The sequence below is a fragment of the Protopterus annectens genome, chromosome 13.part0 (genome assembly GCF_019279795.1).
Source record: "Protopterus annectens isolate FY-2018-M chromosome 13.part0, PAN1.0, whole genome shotgun sequence".
NCBI classification, from domain to species: domain Eukaryota; kingdom Metazoa; phylum Chordata; order Ceratodontiformes; family Protopteridae; genus Protopterus; species Protopterus annectens.
The window spans coordinates 974,464,531-974,481,991 of record NC_056747.1 but is presented as its reverse complement, the minus strand read 5'-3'; the positions used below and the strand labels follow the sequence as shown (position 1 = coordinate 974,481,991).

The 17,461-nt window shown below is 43.2% G+C and overlaps 1 protein-coding gene across 1 annotated transcript in view; it reads right to left on the bottom strand.

Annotated features, from left to right (window-relative positions):
• ACLY (ATP citrate lyase) overlaps nt 1–17,461 on the bottom strand; it is a gene marked incomplete at its 5' end in the record, with an annotated part of 1,378,630 nt that overhangs the window by 497,018 nt on the left and 864,151 nt on the right. Inside the window, 1 exon segment of the mRNA XM_044054761.1 lies at nt 6,482–6,678. Within this exon segment, the coding sequence (XP_043910696.1) occupies nt 6,482–6,678 (197 nt within the window).

Sequence of the window (17,461 nt, the reverse complement as noted above, 5' to 3'; positions counted from 1 at the left end):
GGCAGTAGCTGCTGAAGAGTCAACATCTTCAATTTTGGAACTTCCAGAAACGTATTTAGTATAGACAGGTCCAGAATTGGTCTTCAGGTTTTGTCCTTCCTAGGTACTAGAAAAAGTCTGGAGTAAAATCCTTGCCCCTGCTCTTGTTGTGGTACTTGCTGAATGGCCCTCATGTCCATGAGGGCTGTAATTTGTTTTTGTACCTCTGCCCATTGATTGTGTGGCAGGTCTGGCATGCCCTTTGACCTTGGTAGAGTGTGAAAATGGAACCTGTAGCCTTGGGACACTATGTTCAGAACCCATTTGTCTTGGGTAACCATTTTCCAATTTGATGAAAAAAGTGCTAGTTTTCCCCCTAAGGGGGTTGTCAAAAGAAAACTGCTTGGAACTGGTAGAGGATAGTCATTGGGACTGTTTCCTGTAAGGCTGTAATTTGTCTTCGCTTTTGGAGGTAGGAGCACCTCACTGTTTAGGCCTGTATGAGCCTTGAGGCTGAGATCTGCCTCTGGGACGCCTGTATCTGCCTCTTTGTGGTCTGTCTGAGACTGGAAAGGACCAATTTTTAGAAGGCCAGTTCCTGCTAAACCTGAGTGGCTGCACCTGTAAGAAATCCTTGACTGTCTGCATGGAGTTTGCTTTATCCTCGATTTTTTTCAACACCTCTTCTGCTTTAGTACCAAACAAAGTATCATGCTGTAATGGTGCATCTAATAATTTTGCTTTAACATGATCAGGCAGATTTTGTTCCTTTAACCAAGCATGCCTTCTAATAACAGAACCTGTAACAGCGGCCCTGCAAGAGGCCTCCAGTGAATCATAACCACATTGCAAAGTATTCTTTCCCACTTGTTCAGTTGCATGCAATAAATCGTGCAATTCCTTGTTCTCTGAAAATTCAGTATTTGTCAACATTTTCTGTTTAAGTAGTGACATTAAATATTGCTGATATTTAAGCATATGAAATTGACAATTTACAGCCCCTATAGCCAGGGTGGCAGAAGTGTATACCTTTTTCCCCCATCTGTCTAGAGCCCTAGAATCCCTATCAGAGGGGACAGGGATTTTTGCAGTGGAAGCCTTAACCCCCTTGGGACCCTGAGATATAGTTTCTGGGTCAGCAGCGGGGTTTTTATATAGGAATTTATGAGAATCCGGGACCCTGCAGTATCTGTCTGGCTTAGGAGGTGCAGGGAGTAAATAGTCAGGGGATAGTCCGGACTCTAAAAATACATCATCTACAATGTCTAGAACAGGTGGAATGGCAAGGGGTATATGCTGAGGAAGAAGCAGGAAGTCTCTGAGCCTTTTTTTAGACTCAGAATATTCTTGGCTCTCCCAGTGGAAATGCTCCCTCACAGAATGCAGTGTTTCCCCAAAGGAATAGTCCTCAGGAGGAGAGGCTGAAGGAATAGATTCTTCAGCATCAGAATCCTCATAGAGAAGCATGGAGTAATCCTGTTCAGAATCAGAGGAAATAGATACCTGATCAGAAGAATCATACTCAGTCTCTTGCCTAGGCCTCTTATCAGGAGGTGGATGGGAGCCCCTGATCAAAGTAATTAGGTCTTTGGCCTTTTGAGCATCTGTTTTTTAGGCATGGAAGTCTGAATAGGAGAATGCTGTACTTGTTTTTTTGTCTTTAGAGCTGCTTTAGTCTTTGAAGTGGAGGATGGCTTAATATATAGTTGTGTAGGTCTGAAGACACCCTCAGAAGCCGATGCCTGCCCAGCGGCTCTGGACCCATCTGAGGGATTGATTTCCGTGTGTCCAATACCTTGAGTTTCCGGAGGCCCAGTCAGCTCCACGTGGGAGTCGGTAGCGGGCGCCAGAGGCTGCGAAAGCGCCTCACTGAGAACCGGCGACTGGCCTAGAAGAGGCTTCGTCGTCGGTTTTGGACCTCGGATGCCTATCCTGGTCCTTGCATTTTTTGTAAACTCCGGTTGTCGGCTGTTCCGCAGGCAATTATATAATTAAATCTTCAGCCAAAGTAATGAAATGCAAAATTGAACCGACGTGTTGGTTGAATCTAGCACAAAACCGACAGCTAGCAACGTTGTGATCAGGGCCTAGGCAAGGAATACAGTAAGAGTGAAAATCCTTATGAAGTATTTGCTTCCCACAAGAAATACAATTGCTAACTGGTTCTGACATCCGTCTGAAGCACGAAAAAAGTTTCCCCAATGGGGTACTTAGCTTTAATGAAGACTTCGGTTCTGAAATTCAACTTTGAAAATCTCAGGAGTCGGCCCGACCGGCACTTGCGAACTGCTTTTGCTTCGGGCACCGCGCAGCAAGAAAGACTATAGAAAATGGCATCAGTTGCATCTTTTATACCCCTGGCGCACTGACGTCAGGGAAGAGGCGACAGCAACTGACGCCGGACCTAGACTGACTGCAACAGTGAAACATGATGAACATCCTTTTCACCTTGTCAGCATAGGATTTTCTAATGCTGGGGCATCTGGCCTCCCGTATAACATCTAGGACTTGTTTGCTTAAGCTGGCAGCTTAAGGAGAGGTCAGGGAATAAGACAGGCTGCCAGGTTGAGGGTCTGCAATTGTGGACGCATGAATTCTCCATTCTTCTGGGTCAGGAGGGTTGGGATCTGAGGTAGGTGCCATGGTGGCAGGGGTGATAGGCTGCGCAGCAGTGGGTACCAGTGCTGGCGTGGCTAGTCTGGGGCAATCAAGATTGCCCTTGGTTTTTCCTCCCTTATTTTGAGAAGTACCCTTGAAATGAGATGTAGAGGGGATAATGCATAGATCGAGAGGTTTACCCATTGGGAAGGATAGAGCATTCACTTTCCAGGCCTAGGAGTGTATTCACTGTTGCAGTCCTGGTTTCCCCACCCTCCATCCCCTTGTCTCTCTCTCTTCCTCTCTCCTTACAGGGAATTTTTGGTATTTACTTTCTACAGGTGGTGTTCTTCCACTATAACCTAGCTCCCTATTTGGGGCTCCTGACAGCTGGGGCAAGAAAAGCTGATGTAATGGCATTGGCTGCCTCATATTACACCACTAACGACCTGACGTCAGTCCTGAAGTGACAGCAACCAACGCAGAAATACTAAGCCTCTGGTATTCGAGCCGACGGAGGGCTACCCCTGGCAGGATAACCTAAGTGTGATGACTGCAACAGTGAAACACGAAGAACATTCAACAGCAAGGTGAAACACGTCTACTGCAATGCCAGTTTTAAATGGCGAAAAAAACAGTAAATAATTAAATGAATCAACAGCAATTCAGTAAATATATTCAAAACAAGTGCAATTTTTTGAGAAAAGTACTTGGGGCTCTGCCTGGTTGGCACTAGATGCAACAAAAATCTGTTCTGAACACAGACAGGGATGCCAAGCTTTGCTGAGCTTTGTGGAAATGACCACAACAACAGGGCACTAGGAAGCGTCCAAAGGGTTGTAAATCAAAGGAAATGGGACTTTGTAGATTCCAAACAGCAGCTTTATTAATAAATAAAGCTGGTTAGGGAAATTAGTCCTATTTGCTTTGATTTAAACCCCTTTTTGTCTCTGACACTTCCTAGTGCCCTATTACTGTGGTTATTTGCTGGTATTTTTGTGTAGGGGTGCTATTTTACTCTTCGAGTGTTGTTTTTTTGGTGCTCTGTGGAAATGAGCCACAAGGTACACAAACAAGCCAAACTTATAAACTTACACAGGCACTAAAAAAAACAATAAAACAAAACAAAACAGAACAATGAAAGCCCTCTGGCCAGTGAACAACTACACTCAGAGCCCTTCCTGTGTGTTCCCCAACTTGGATAGACCAGGCTACCACTAGGTGAATAAATTCAGTCCTCAATGTAAAAATACACAAAAGGTGCACAAAGTGCAACACAATCCCGGTAATTTAAACAGCTAGTTAGTTACTGCTAATAAGGTGGTTTAAGGCAAGTTAAATCAAAAGCAAGACAAAATAAGGCACCACAAGTCTACAGCAATGCATAACAGTTTAATATGCATCAGAGACCATTTATAAAGAGAGAGAAGCTTCTCAAAAACAATACTGTTTTTGATGGAAGGGCACTCTGTACCTAGATCTATAGAATACAATGGGAGAGAAGCACTGAAAAAAAGCTTATTTGATTGACAATAATAGTGAAGGGACGGGGGCTTTGGTAGCCAGTGTACTATAAATGGATGAAACAGAGAGACTGGCTGTTTTAAAATTACAACAAAACAGAGGAAGGACTGGGAAAAACACAGCAAGGGATTTATTTATCTGGTGTACAGATACTTGGTAGATGGCTTATTTTGTTCAAAAAAGTAACCAAGAAGTGCTCCCAATGCAGACTGGTCACAATAACCAGCAATAGATAAAAGACACAGTGATGTGTACAATTAAGGAACCCACAGCGATCCAATCAATAAGCAGACCTGTAACAAACAAGACACCCTGGCCTGTAATGTACAAGCAACATTCCCACTGTAGCTATGTATCTACTGTTGGGGTCTACTTGTCTAGTTTCAACAAAGCTGATTTAGCTAGAGAACAAAAATACTTAACTTTTCTGTTGTTTTAACTGTAAGCAAACTGCTACAAGGCAGACATTTACTTATCTGGTGTTGAGATACTATGCAGCTCGACTCTGTTTGCTCTCACTTCATATTTAAGTGATTTGGGTCCCTTTATAGAATAAAATCTTTTCTGACTCCCACGGCTAAAGTTGCCATTGCTCGCACCCATCTCCTTTCTACCCTCTTGTATGCCTCCCCCATACTTACAAATCCCAACAAATCGGATCTATCTAAACTCTCTTGTTGTTATAATCATATTGCAAGATTTGCCACAGGCCTGCCCTACAAAACCCATCACTGTACTAATCTTCAGAACCTAGGTTGGATAGAACTACCAAATCTACTTCTACAGAAGCAACTTATTATTGCTTACAAAATACTCTCTCAACCTGAAAACACTCCCGGCCTGTCTGGAATAATTACCCCTTATACCAACCTAAATAGACTAAGATCATCTCACAGATTACTCAAGACAGACAATCAAATCCTGTAACTCAGGAGGTGACTCTCTGTTTTCAAACACAGTGGGTAAAATATGGAACTCTCTTCCACCTAGTCTCACCGAATCAACCTCCTAAATACTTTCAGAAATGGCCTCTCCCACCACTTCAAATCCCACTGGCTTTGCCAATGTTCTAATCCAGACTAACCCATAGCTCCCCCTCAACCTCCTCAGTGAAATTACTATCCTCCTAGGCCTCAAGCCATCTACTCTCCCCTGAAACTAACTACTTGTAGGTTTGTTTCTTATAATAATTGTTCACTGTACATCCTAATGTAACTTTTTCTTACCTGTGTATACTAACTATATGATGCTTTGTTTTTCTCTTTATAATTGTTATTGTACATACTAATGTAACTTTTTTCTTCCCTGGGTATTTAGTGCATAACTACAATCGTATGTTAGCTGTCAAACATTGTTGTAACCTACTATGTACTATTGGAACTTTTTGTAACCTACTATGTACTATTGGAGCTTTTCTCCCCGGGCCTCCGCTGAAAATGGACATGTGTCCAGTTGGACTTTCCCGGTCAACAAATGTAAAATAAAATAAATAAATAAAATAAATAAATTTGTGTCATGCACCTACACAGGTTTATTAAAAGCTCATAACTGCTGGCAACAGACTATGCACAAGCGTAATGGACATACATTAATGACTTAAAAGGCTTCTCAGCTAAAAAAAAAGTTTAGTTAACATACTTCACTGACTAACTTCTAAAACCAAGTGGACAAGATGAGTTCTCTACTTGCACTCATCTATTACAAAGAAATAAGCAGTCATGATAACTTGGCCCAAGACAAGACAGTGCAGCAACTATCCTACTATACATCAAGCCTAGCCTAGTAATTCATTGATTTTAACTTGCTGACATTCAACTTGGTGGCTGGTGTTTGCCATAGAAAATAACTGCAAGAGTGACTTCTGTTTGGGCACTGTTAATGACAGTGTGTGTGTGTGTGTGTGTGTGTGTGTGTGTGTGTGTGTGTGTGTGTGTGTGTGTGTGTGTGTGTGTGTGTGTGTGTGTGTGTGTGTGTGTGCGTGTGGCCTTTTTTATCTGTAGATGTAAGACCAAAAAGTTAGTACATTAAAGTAATCTAGTGTGTTGTGTGTGTGTGTGGGCTTTCCTCACTCCAGAGGTGGTTAACCCCCCCCCCCACAAAAAACAAACAAAAAAAAAAAAAAAACATTTTTACAGATGTTTTGATGGGTTAAAACTTTGACCATTTTTCTTTCTTTCTTTGGTGTGGTTGAAGCTTTTGGAGACAAAGGGGAAGCTACCACATTGCAACATACCACATTAAACAGAAAAAGTGCTGAGAAAAGCTTAAAATGAGGCTAGGTTAAAAACTGAATTGGTTTCTTTGTTACTAGGTTTGGCCACTTTTTTTTACATGAAAATGCAGAAAAATGTTTTAATCAGGGGGTAAAACAAATACATACCTGTCTCCTCCAATTGCTACACCTTCAAAGACTCCATCAGTGGTTCGTGAAATAATGTTGTTTAGCTCATTTGACATGCCACCAGAACGGGATACATAGGCAACACTTCCTGGGCGATACAGCTTTGATGCCAATATGTTATCCAACATCCCACCAGTGTTTCCAATTTTGAAACAACCTGGCTTTATTCCACCCACCTACAAAGGCAGAGATATGATTAAATAAAGGTGATGTATTTAAATTTAAATTTGTTCATCTGTCTGAATTTGGTTTGTCCATAATTTCAGTAAACATTTCTTATTATAAAAAAAAATTGTAAGATACTACACTACAATCAATTTTAAAATCAATTATATTTTGTATTTCGACTACATTTTCTTTTTATTCAGCTTACTAGAAAATGATATTATACAACATATAAAACAAATATATACACATATTAAAGTGCAGTTGTGAGGGATACAAAAGTATACAGATTAATACTACATCACTGAATTCCATTTTTGCATTTAAGGTTGTTGTGAGGGCTTGACCTATATTTTTTCAGTGACAGGAAGAATTTTCAAGATGAGTCAAGTATCTGAAGGATAGCTGTAACATCAGTAAACTGTGGGATAGGTTCCGACTCCCCCCCACCAACAATTTCATCTGTAATGGAATAAAATGGAAGATGATTGCAAAAACAGCTTACTAATGTATGTTCCTTAGATTTGGTACTTTTTGTGCAAATAGTGTACACATCTACTCAGCTATCACATTTAAGTAGGTCAATGTCTTCACTGCAATGCTGGACTTTTCCATTATTTACTTGAAGAGTGCTCACTTAAGTTAGCAGCTGTTATGCTGTTAGTAAGAATAATCAATAATATATATGTGCATGAGGGTAAATTCATGGTCAGGTTAGTACAGCTGCATTCTTGGGATAAGGCTGTTAAGTATATAAGGCAGGTACATGTACATAAACATTTTTAACATTACAACATGACGGGTCAAAAGCATAAGCATCGAGTTGAGAGAAATTAATACGTGAAAAGATTTTATACTGTCAAAGGCTGGAGTTTAAGTCAGCAAAATTAGGCATTTATCATAGAGACAAACAGAAAAATGGAGGTTCTGAGGTTAGGACTGATTCCTACTGTAATTCCAAGGATTGCAACTAGGATCCACAAAACAGAAAAACTAAAAAGGCATAAAGACATACCAATTCCACGGTTACACAGTACCTCAAGCAATTTTCCCAAGCAAATGGAGCACACAGACTAAGTTTAAGTCCAAAGTTACATAGTATTTCACAGCATTCCTCTTACTGTAAGATATATTGATCCCAGAGTTAGAATTGAAAGCATCAAGGGCCATACCTCACCATGTCATGGAGTCACAAAATCAATAGGCTGTATAACAGAAGGAAGAAAATCATGGAAAAAAGTAGGAGGTGCATCATCCAGCAGGATAAAAGCACTGTCAAACTAAAACAACTCAGGACAAAAAGTCTGCCAAAGCCAAATTTGAGTTAAGTTTGGCTTCCCAAACAAAGGACGACCACAAAGCATTCTTTAGCTGTATCTGCAACCTCGAAGGCAATACACAATTTTGTGCAGAGCTCATTGTAAACGGAGCCACCTATACTGAGCCAGAAGATATCGCAAACCGCCTGGCTGAACTCCAGCTTTACTCCTCTCTCCCCCCACAACATTCCCACACGAAATACCATCAAATATAACTCCCCCCCCTACTATCACTAAGGAACAGGTCCTTAATGCTCTAAGACCAAAAACACTGCATCAATAGGCCCAGACAATATCCTAGGATGCCTTCTGAAGAACATTAAACATGACCTATCAGGGCCTCTGGAATTACTATTTAACTGTAGCCTCTAAACAGGTGGCTTACCTCATGAATGGAGAACAGCAACAGTCATCCCTCAGCAGAAAGGTGGGCCATCTATAGACCGTGGAAACTACAGACCCACAAGTCTCACCAGCTCCAGACAAGTGGAGTACCTCAGGGTTCAGTCCTCGGACCGCTCTTGTTTGGCATCTCTTTCTCTGACGTACAGGCCAACACTAAGAGACTCTGGCTAACAAAATTCGCAAATGACTGCAAACTGGGAGCCATTATAGAATCCCCAAATGATGTGGATATTCTACAAAAGGGCCTAACAGAAACAGATGCTTGGTGCCAGAGCCATGGGCTCAAGCTCAATGCCAAGAAATGTATAGTAATCCCTTTTGGGAAAAAACATGTACCTGTGAATTACCACATACGTGGCAGTACACTAAACACCGCAAGTGTGATAACAGACTTAGGGACACAGGTGGACAGTGGCCTCACCTTCGATAACCACATCGCAACAGTCAGGAGATCCTTCTACGTGGCACACCTCATCAGTAAAGGCTTTTCATCCAGAAAAAAGGTCATTGTCCCACTGTACTCATCCCTCATTAGACCCATTATAGAATACAATGCCCCATTTGGTATGTACCTCTCAAGACATCTGCAACAACTGGAAAGGCCACAGAAATATCTCACTAAAAGAATCACAGGCCAAAAGCGGATGCCCTATGCTGACCATCTAAAAAAAACTCCAGCTATACTCTGTCGCATATCATCTACTCAGAGGCTCTCTCTGCTTAACATACAAGGCCATGTCAAACACAGAGATGTTGGACATGCCACACTAAAAGAAATCCCAATCTCTCATAGCCACACGCTCCAGGGATCTAAACCTTGCCATCACAATGAACAAATCATGCTGGAGGGATAGGTTCCTGACCCAGAGACTCCCCAGACTCTGGAACAGACTGCCCCATACATGTCAAGGACTGCGCCTCTTCGGCCCTCTTCAAAACGAACCTTGACGATTGGATGGGAGATAGGAAATTCACACCGGGGATCACTTAAGTCGTCCTGCTAGACAGGGGTCCAGGGAAGTAAATATTGTGGGAGGAAATATCCAGGGAATTGTTATGGCTAGGACTGTATAGGCCCTAGGGCCGACAGCCTAGTACCAACCTATGAACGTATGTAAAGCCATACAAAGATTTATCATGGAGATGATCAACAGAGATACAGTAAACATCCAAACAGTGGACCCCACCCAGTTTGGTTTTGTCAAGGGCAGATCATGCCTACTCAACCTGGTGGACTTCTTTGAGAATGTAACCAGAGCAACGGATGAGGGAAAAATGGTTCACACTGCCTACCTCGACCTGGTCAAGGCATCTGGCACAATACCCCACTTGGGCATTGTTGACAAACTCAAGATGTTCGGTACAAAATCATATGTCACTCGGTGGATAGCCAACTGGCTCAAGACCAGACCCCTAGGAAATTAGAATTGGGGAGTCCACCTCTACAAGCAGGCCAGACAAAAGTGGAGTTCCCTCAGGTATCAGTCCTTGGACTGCTCCTTTTTGACATTTACTTCTCAGAAGTCAAGGCCAATGTCAGTGGTCTCTACTTGACTAAATATGCAGATTATTGCAAATTAGGAGCTGCCATTGAATCTCACACTCCCACAAATGTTCTCCAGGACAGGCTGACACAGAAACAACTGGTGTCAAAGCCATAGACAAACTAAATGCCAAGAAATGCATGACAGTTAGCAAGGATGGATGACTTCATAAAGATCACTATCATACTGAAAACACCCTCCTTAGAGTTGACCCAGTAGTCAGGGACTTGGGGACACACACAGATGGTAATCTAGCCTTTGACCATCATGTGTCTATACAGTACTGACAAAAATCATTCTATGCTGTGCAACTTATAAACAAAGGTATGGCATCTAAGTCCAAGGAAGTCATTGTTCCACTGTATTCAACATTTATCAGACCTATCATTGAGTACAATCCCCCATTTGGTATGCACCTAACCAGGCATATCCAACAATTGGAATGTCTACAGAGGTTATTCACTAAATAAAATACAGGGAGTAAGTAAAATGTCCTATGCAGACTGCCTCAAGGCCCTATCCCTGTATTCTGTCTCCTACAGGCTTTTGAGAGGAGATCTATGCCTTTTTACAGGGCACTGTCAGACTCCACTCTGATGGACCTCCTGCATATCCACAAAACAATCACCACCATAATTACCCATTCTAAAGACTTAAACCTTTTGCCTGTGATATAAAAAGGACCTGCTGGAGAGAGAGTTATGTATCCCAGAGACTATCCAGTCTATGGAACAGGCTCCCCATCCATATGAAGCAGAGTTCCTCCCCAACCCAATTATTTAAGTGCAACTTGGACAACTGGATGGGAAACTGGAAATTCATCCCTGGTTTGGCACCTATGTCTTTAATGGACACAGACAACCTGTAAATGGTTCATCTTCCAAGTCCCCTGCTTACACTTATCAAGGGTATCAGAACTTGTCAGAGATTTGGGATGCATGGCTAGGCTTAAAAAGGCTCTTGTAATTGTTAGCCTAGTAAACACCTATGAACTTACAAAGCTATGTTGGGGAGTGAAGAGGGCCAAGCCACCACAAGGAAAATCTCTTAACAGAATTACAAGTTTCAAGATTTGCTACATTTTCTGGCAATCACACTTTTTTCCAAAACTGTGGGACTTGGACCCGTGGTCTTGCACTTCTGAAAGGAAGCCAATTACAGTCTCTGTCTTGCAGTGATATGGTCCAGCATTCAACGCTGACCTTGAGTTACTACTTCTCTTGAGTCTGCAAATTCCCACCACACCTGTTTGGGATTTCCAAGTCTGCTTCAGTTTCTTCCCACCTCACAAAAGTATATTGGTAGACTGGCTAGCACGAACTCGTATATATGCGCACACACACACACACACACACACACACACACACACACACACACACACACACACACACGCGTGTCCTCGTACTACCCCTGCCCCCGTAGACGTGGTTGTGGCTGAAAAGGTTTAGAAACTGACCAGTCCATGCAGGCAGTTATCAAATTATTAAATTAAAATTACATGACTTTTGAGTAGTACAATAAGCAAAATTTCTCTTAATTAGATATAGTGCATTTGTGTATACCTGCTATTATATATAACTAGTGTATATTTCACTGCTGGGTAATGGGTAACTTGTTATTAAATGACAGAAACTAGGGAGACAGGGAAAATGTACATCACCACTCTCTCATTTTGGAGTAGGAATTGTTTACCAAATGTGCCAAGATTGTACTTTTTAGTACTTACGTTTAACCCATTTTTTGGGTGCCAGTTGTTGATATATTTAAGTTCAAATCAGTGCTTCTGTTAACAAAAGGGAATTAGTGAATGACAAATTTACAACTGTCCACCAACTTGGCTAGACAGAGATCACCATTTGTAATTCGCAGAAATGCGAAACAGATGCTGAGTAGTAGGGGTCCCAGCACAGACACAGCCTTGAGGAACACTACCTGTCACCTTTGTGTTTACTAAGGAAGCACTATGGGTTCTATTCCTCAATCAATGAGATATCCACCTAACTATGCAAGGGTCAGTTTGGTGCTCAGGCAGCTTGTTTATTATGGTAGTGTGTGGTATGGTGTCAAAAACTTTAGTCAGGTCGAGGTATGCTGTACAGACAGCGTGTTCCTTGCATTACTCTCTCAGAGTTGGCCAGATTCATTAGATGGGATCTATCCTTAACAAAGCCAAACAGCTAGTGATCAAGAACTGTAGGATTTTTTTGATATCATTATTAATTAGGTCAATTATATGCTCCATGGCTTTGCAGATGTGACTATTAAGGCTAATAGTTCCGCAGCCTCTGAGGCGAGTGGCAAGTCTACCTCTGAGAAGTGGCATTACAACAGCTGCGTGACATATTTGAGGGACAAAATCAGTGGATAAGCTCAGGCTAAACAGCTGTAGCAATGGGTCCACTAGGGCATGCTTTGTACTGTTTAGCAGGCAACTGGGTATATTATACGTTCATAGGTAGGTACTAGGCTATCGGCACAAGGGCCTAAGTAAGCTTAGCCAACAAAGTTCCCTGGCTTACGCCAACCCAAGAAAGTTAATTTCCTGTGTCCCTGTCGAGCAGAACCACAGAAGTGATCCCCGGGGTGTACTTCCTATTTCCCATCCACGCATCAAGATTTTTCTTGAAGAGTGTTAATGAGGAACTTTGCTTGACATAGATGGGTAGCTTGTTCCAGAATAAGGGAAGTCTCTGGGACAGGAATCTATGCCTCCAGCATATACTGTTTATTGTGGTGACAAGGTTTAGGTCCCTAGAGCGTGTAGCTCGAAGGGACTGGGATTTCTTTAGGTGTAGCATGTCCAACAGTTCTGGGTTTGACATAGTTTTATATGTTAGGCAGAGATCACCTCGGAGTAGGCGATATGCTACAGAGTAAAGCTGGAGTTTTTTTGAGACTGTCAGTGTAGGGCATCTGTTTGAGGCCAGTAATCCTCTTTGTGAGGTACTTCTGTGGCCTCTCCAGCTGCTGCAGATGTCTTGTGAGGTACATTCCAAAAGGGGCATTGTACACTATATAATGGGTCTAATGAGTGTCGAGTAGAGGGGAACAATGACCTCTTTTTTCCTGGATGAGAACCTTTTTGTGATGAGGTGTGCCATGTAGAAGGATTTCCTGACTACTGTGGCAATGTGATTATCAAAGGAGAGACTACTGTCCACCTGAGTCCCAAGGTCTCTTATCACACATTCAGCGGTAAGAAGACTGCCGCCTATGTGGTAGTTCATGGGTACAGAGTTTTTAAGACAGGGGATAAGAATGCACTTTTTGGCATTGAGCTTGAGGCCAAGGCTCTGACACCAGGCATCTGTCTCAGTGAGGCTCTTCTGTAGGATGTCCACATCATTTGGGGACTCGACTATAGCTCCTAGTTTGCAGTCATCTGTGAACTTTGTTAGCCAGAGGCCTTCTGTTAGCCTGTACTCCAGAAAAGTAGATACCAAACAGGAGAGGTCCCAGGACTGAACCCTGAGGTACTCCACTTGTCACTGGTTTGAAGTCAGATTTGGAGTCGGCAACTTTTACAGTGTGGGTTCTGTCAGTGAGCCAGATGGCAACCCATCTTGTGACATAGGGATTTAGACCTAGTTTAGTGAGTTTAGCTCAGACTCCACAGATGATGCGTTTTTTATTATGAAGAGTAATTTTAGCAAGTATCCTTTGTTTTCAATGATGGTTTCAGACTCTGTGGGATATGCTGGTTTTGTTCAGATGTTTCGGGGGTGAAATTTGTACTGAATTTGTTTGCTACTATGCTGGCTACTTTTACAGGATCTGAGTAGGTAGTGCCAATTTGGACAAGTTCTACGCATTGCTGAGTGTTACTCCTTAGGTTGCTAATACGATTAAAGAACGATTTGTAAATGTCTTTAGTTTCTGATGCTAGTCTAAGTTCAGTTGCCTTTGTATTTCTGATGGTGTTTTTTAGTCCTTTTACTAACTTTTTTATGGTAATCTTGATTGAAGTACATTTTTGCTTTGCTGTAAAGTTTACAAAGTTTTTCTTTCTTTTATTGTATTTTTTATTTACAATGTTGTGTACACTTACCGTAAATGTAGATGTTCGAGTGTATTCAATGTTGCAGTCATCACCTGTGGGTTATCCCTGCTGTGGTAGCCCTTGGGCGACCCGAATACCAGAGTCAACGTTTTTGTGCATCGGCTGCTGTTGCCTGTAGTCTGACGTCAGGTTGTCAGTACTATAAAAGCAAGGCAGCCGATGTCATTACATCAGTTTTTCTTGCCCTAACCCGTCAGAAGCCCAAAGGAAAAGAGAGAAGTGGTCCTGGTGGCTAAGAGACACCCTGAGAAGCAAGTGTCCCCCTAGGGGAAGATGTGAAAAGGGGGATGGAGGGAAACCAAGACTGCAACAGTGAATACACTCGAACATCTGTATTTATGGTAAGTGTACACAATTGTACTATGTTCTTCGTGTTTCACTGTAGCAGTTATCACCTGTGGGAAGATTCCCAAAGCTGAGGTAAAGGGAAGAAGGATAGGTAGAGTCCTAGGTATGGGACAGGAGCCCCTGTAGAATTGCAGAGGCAAACCCTGCCCTAGACTTCAAAAAGAGAGGTAGATGGTAATGCTTGTAAAGGTATGGACAGAGGTCCAGGTGGCCACTTCCAATATATATTCCTGGTAGGTGGTACTCTTGAGGAAGGCAAGGGAAGTGGAGGTTGCCCTAGTGGAGTGGGTAAGGATCGACTTAGGGATGGGTTTCCCATGTAGACTGTAGCAAAAATGGATACAGTGTGAAATCCATTTGGAAATGGTTTGCTTGGAGATTGGCTTTCCCTCTGCCCCTGAGGTAAAGCTTACAAGAAGCTGGTCAGTTTTTCTGAATGGCTTAGTGCAGTCCAGATAGTATCCGAGTTGTTTGTGCATGTCTAGTGAGTGTAGAATTCTTCCCCCTTGTTTTCCTTGTTTTGAAGGTTGGGGAAGAAGGTGGGAAGGTGAATGGCCTGGTTAAGGGTCACATTAGATACCACCTTGGGCATAAAGGAGGGATTAGTCCTCATGGAAAGACTGTCTGCATGGAAAATTATGAAGGGCTCGACAGCCATGAGGGCTTGAAGTTCTGAGACCCTTCTGGCTGAGGTGATAGCTATTAGGAAGAAGTCTTCCAGGAGAGGTATTTCAATTCTGTTGAAGCAGCAGGTTCAAAAAAGGTAAAGTTAGTTTTTCTACACATAATGCAGGTCCCAGAGTGGAGTAGGTGGTCTTCTGGGAGGCCTGATATTAGAAGCCCCTCTGAGGAATTGCTTAATGAAAAGATGAGAGAAGAGGGGTGGGTCTGAATCACAATGGGCAGAGATGGCCGAGGCATGGATTTTAATAGAGAAGGCGAGGCCACTATTGAGCAACTCTGCTAAGTAATCCAGGATGAGAGGGATGAAAGGCTGGGAGGTACTGCCCCCTTTTGATCGTTTCCAGGAGGAGAATCTTTTCCATTTTCCTGCATAAGATTTTCTTGTGCTGGGCCTTCTGGCCTCTGTGATGATGTCCAGGGCCTGTTTGCTTAACAGAGACTTCTTGTTAGTTTTTACTGTATGCGCCATGCTGAATGTTTGAGAGTCTGTAGGTCTGGGTACAGTACCCTCCCCCTCTCCTGGGTCAAGAGGTCTGACCTTAGGGGAAGAAGCTACGGGGGCTGTAAGGTCAGACTGCGTAGTAAGGGGTACCAATGCTGTCTGGGCCAATCTGGAGTGATGAAGATGGGCTTTGGTCTTGCCTCTCTTATTTTGATTAGAATCTTGGGAATAAGGAGCAGAGGAGGGTATGTGTACACAAAGAGGGAGCTCCAGGGGAAGGTTAATGCATCCACCTTCCATGCTAGGAGGTGATACTCCCTGGTACAAAACTTGAGGTGTGAGGTAAAGAGGTGGGGTTCCCCACTCCTGGGTGATTTGCAGAAAGATTTCTCTGTGGAGCTGCCATTCATGGAGGTCCAGTAAGTTTCTGCTTAAGTGGTCTGTCAGAGTGTTGCTGATCCCTGGTAAGTATGGGCAGTTAATTGTAGCCCCATGGAGGTGTGTCTGTAAGCCATAAACTCATGGCTAATCTGCACAGGGGGTACGACTGGGTGCCCCCCTACTTGTTGATGTACATTTCTGTGGTGTTCTCTGTCTTTATAAGGAGGACCCCTGGCCTGAGATGGGGCTGGAAGGAAGTCCGAATGTTTTGCACTGCCATTATTTCTTTCTGGTTGATGTGCAAGTGAAGTTGCTGGGCATTCCAGAGGCCTTGGGTACACCTGCCTGCTAGGTGAGCCACCCCAAGCTATGTCTGAGGCGTTGGTGGGGACTGTCTGGCCAGAAGGGTGGCGGATGAAGGGAAAACCCTTGTTTATGGCACAGCCTCTGCCCACCAGAGGACTTCGTCCCTTAGGTAAGGGATCAGTGGGAAAGTGGTCTAGAGAGAGAGTGCTGACACCAGAGGTTTTTTTACATACCACTGAAGCTTTCTCATGTGAAGCCTGGTGAGAGGGATGAGAGGGGTGAGAATGCAAGATGCCATGTATCCCCGGGCTTGCAGGAACTTCCCCGCAGTGAGGTGAGTTCTGGAGGCCAGCTGGGTGAAGTATTGAGGCAGTAAGTTCTGCTTTTCTGGGGATAGGAAAGCCATTAGGGTTGATGCATCTAGCACAGCTCCCAGGAAAACAATTTTCCTGGTGGGGTTTTGCTTTGATTTTTTCTTGTTGATAGAGAAACTCTAAGGAAGTTGGGAGTTTTCTGACAAAGAGAAGGTCCTGGAGCAGCATTTCTTTGCTGTTTGCCTGAATGAGGCAGTCGTCCAGGTAAGGGTAAATCTGTATATTTCTCTGTCTGGAATGCTACAGCAAGGGCCAAGCATTTGACAAATACTCTGGGAGCAGTAGATAAGACAAAATTCAGTGTAGAGTACTGAAAGTGCTGATTGCCTGCTCTGAAGCGCAGGAATTTTCTGCACGATTCCCTGATGGAGATGTGGAGGTAGGCATCTTTTAGGTCTAGTGTCACCAGCCAGGCGTTTTGTGTTAGCATAGGCAGGAGCTGCTGCAAGGTTAGCATTTTGAATCTGGGGACCACCAAGGAGGTGTTCAGTTTGGATAGATCCAGGATGGGGCACCAAGTGCCCTCTTTCCTGGGAACAAGGAATAGTCTGGAGTAAAAACCTCTTCCTGTTTGATCCGGAGGGACAGGTTCTACTGCCCCCTGGGATATTAGTGTTTTTACCTGTTTTAATGCCTCTTCCCACTGGTTTGGAGGGAGGTCTGGGTACCCTCTTGAAAATGGGAGTTCGCTGAAGGAAAATCTGTATCCCTGAGAAATTATTTTTAATACTCATTGGTCCTTGGTTATAGAGACCCAATTGTCCTTGAAGAGGGTGAGCCTTCCTCCTAGTTTTAGATGATTGAAAGGAGGGTAGAGGGGGAGGGAGAGTCACTGTGAGTGCTTACCATAGAAGATTGGCTTAGAACTCCCTGTCTTAAAGAGGTGGAAGTGGTCCATTGTTTGCTTCTATGCTGGCCCTGGGGTAGGGGC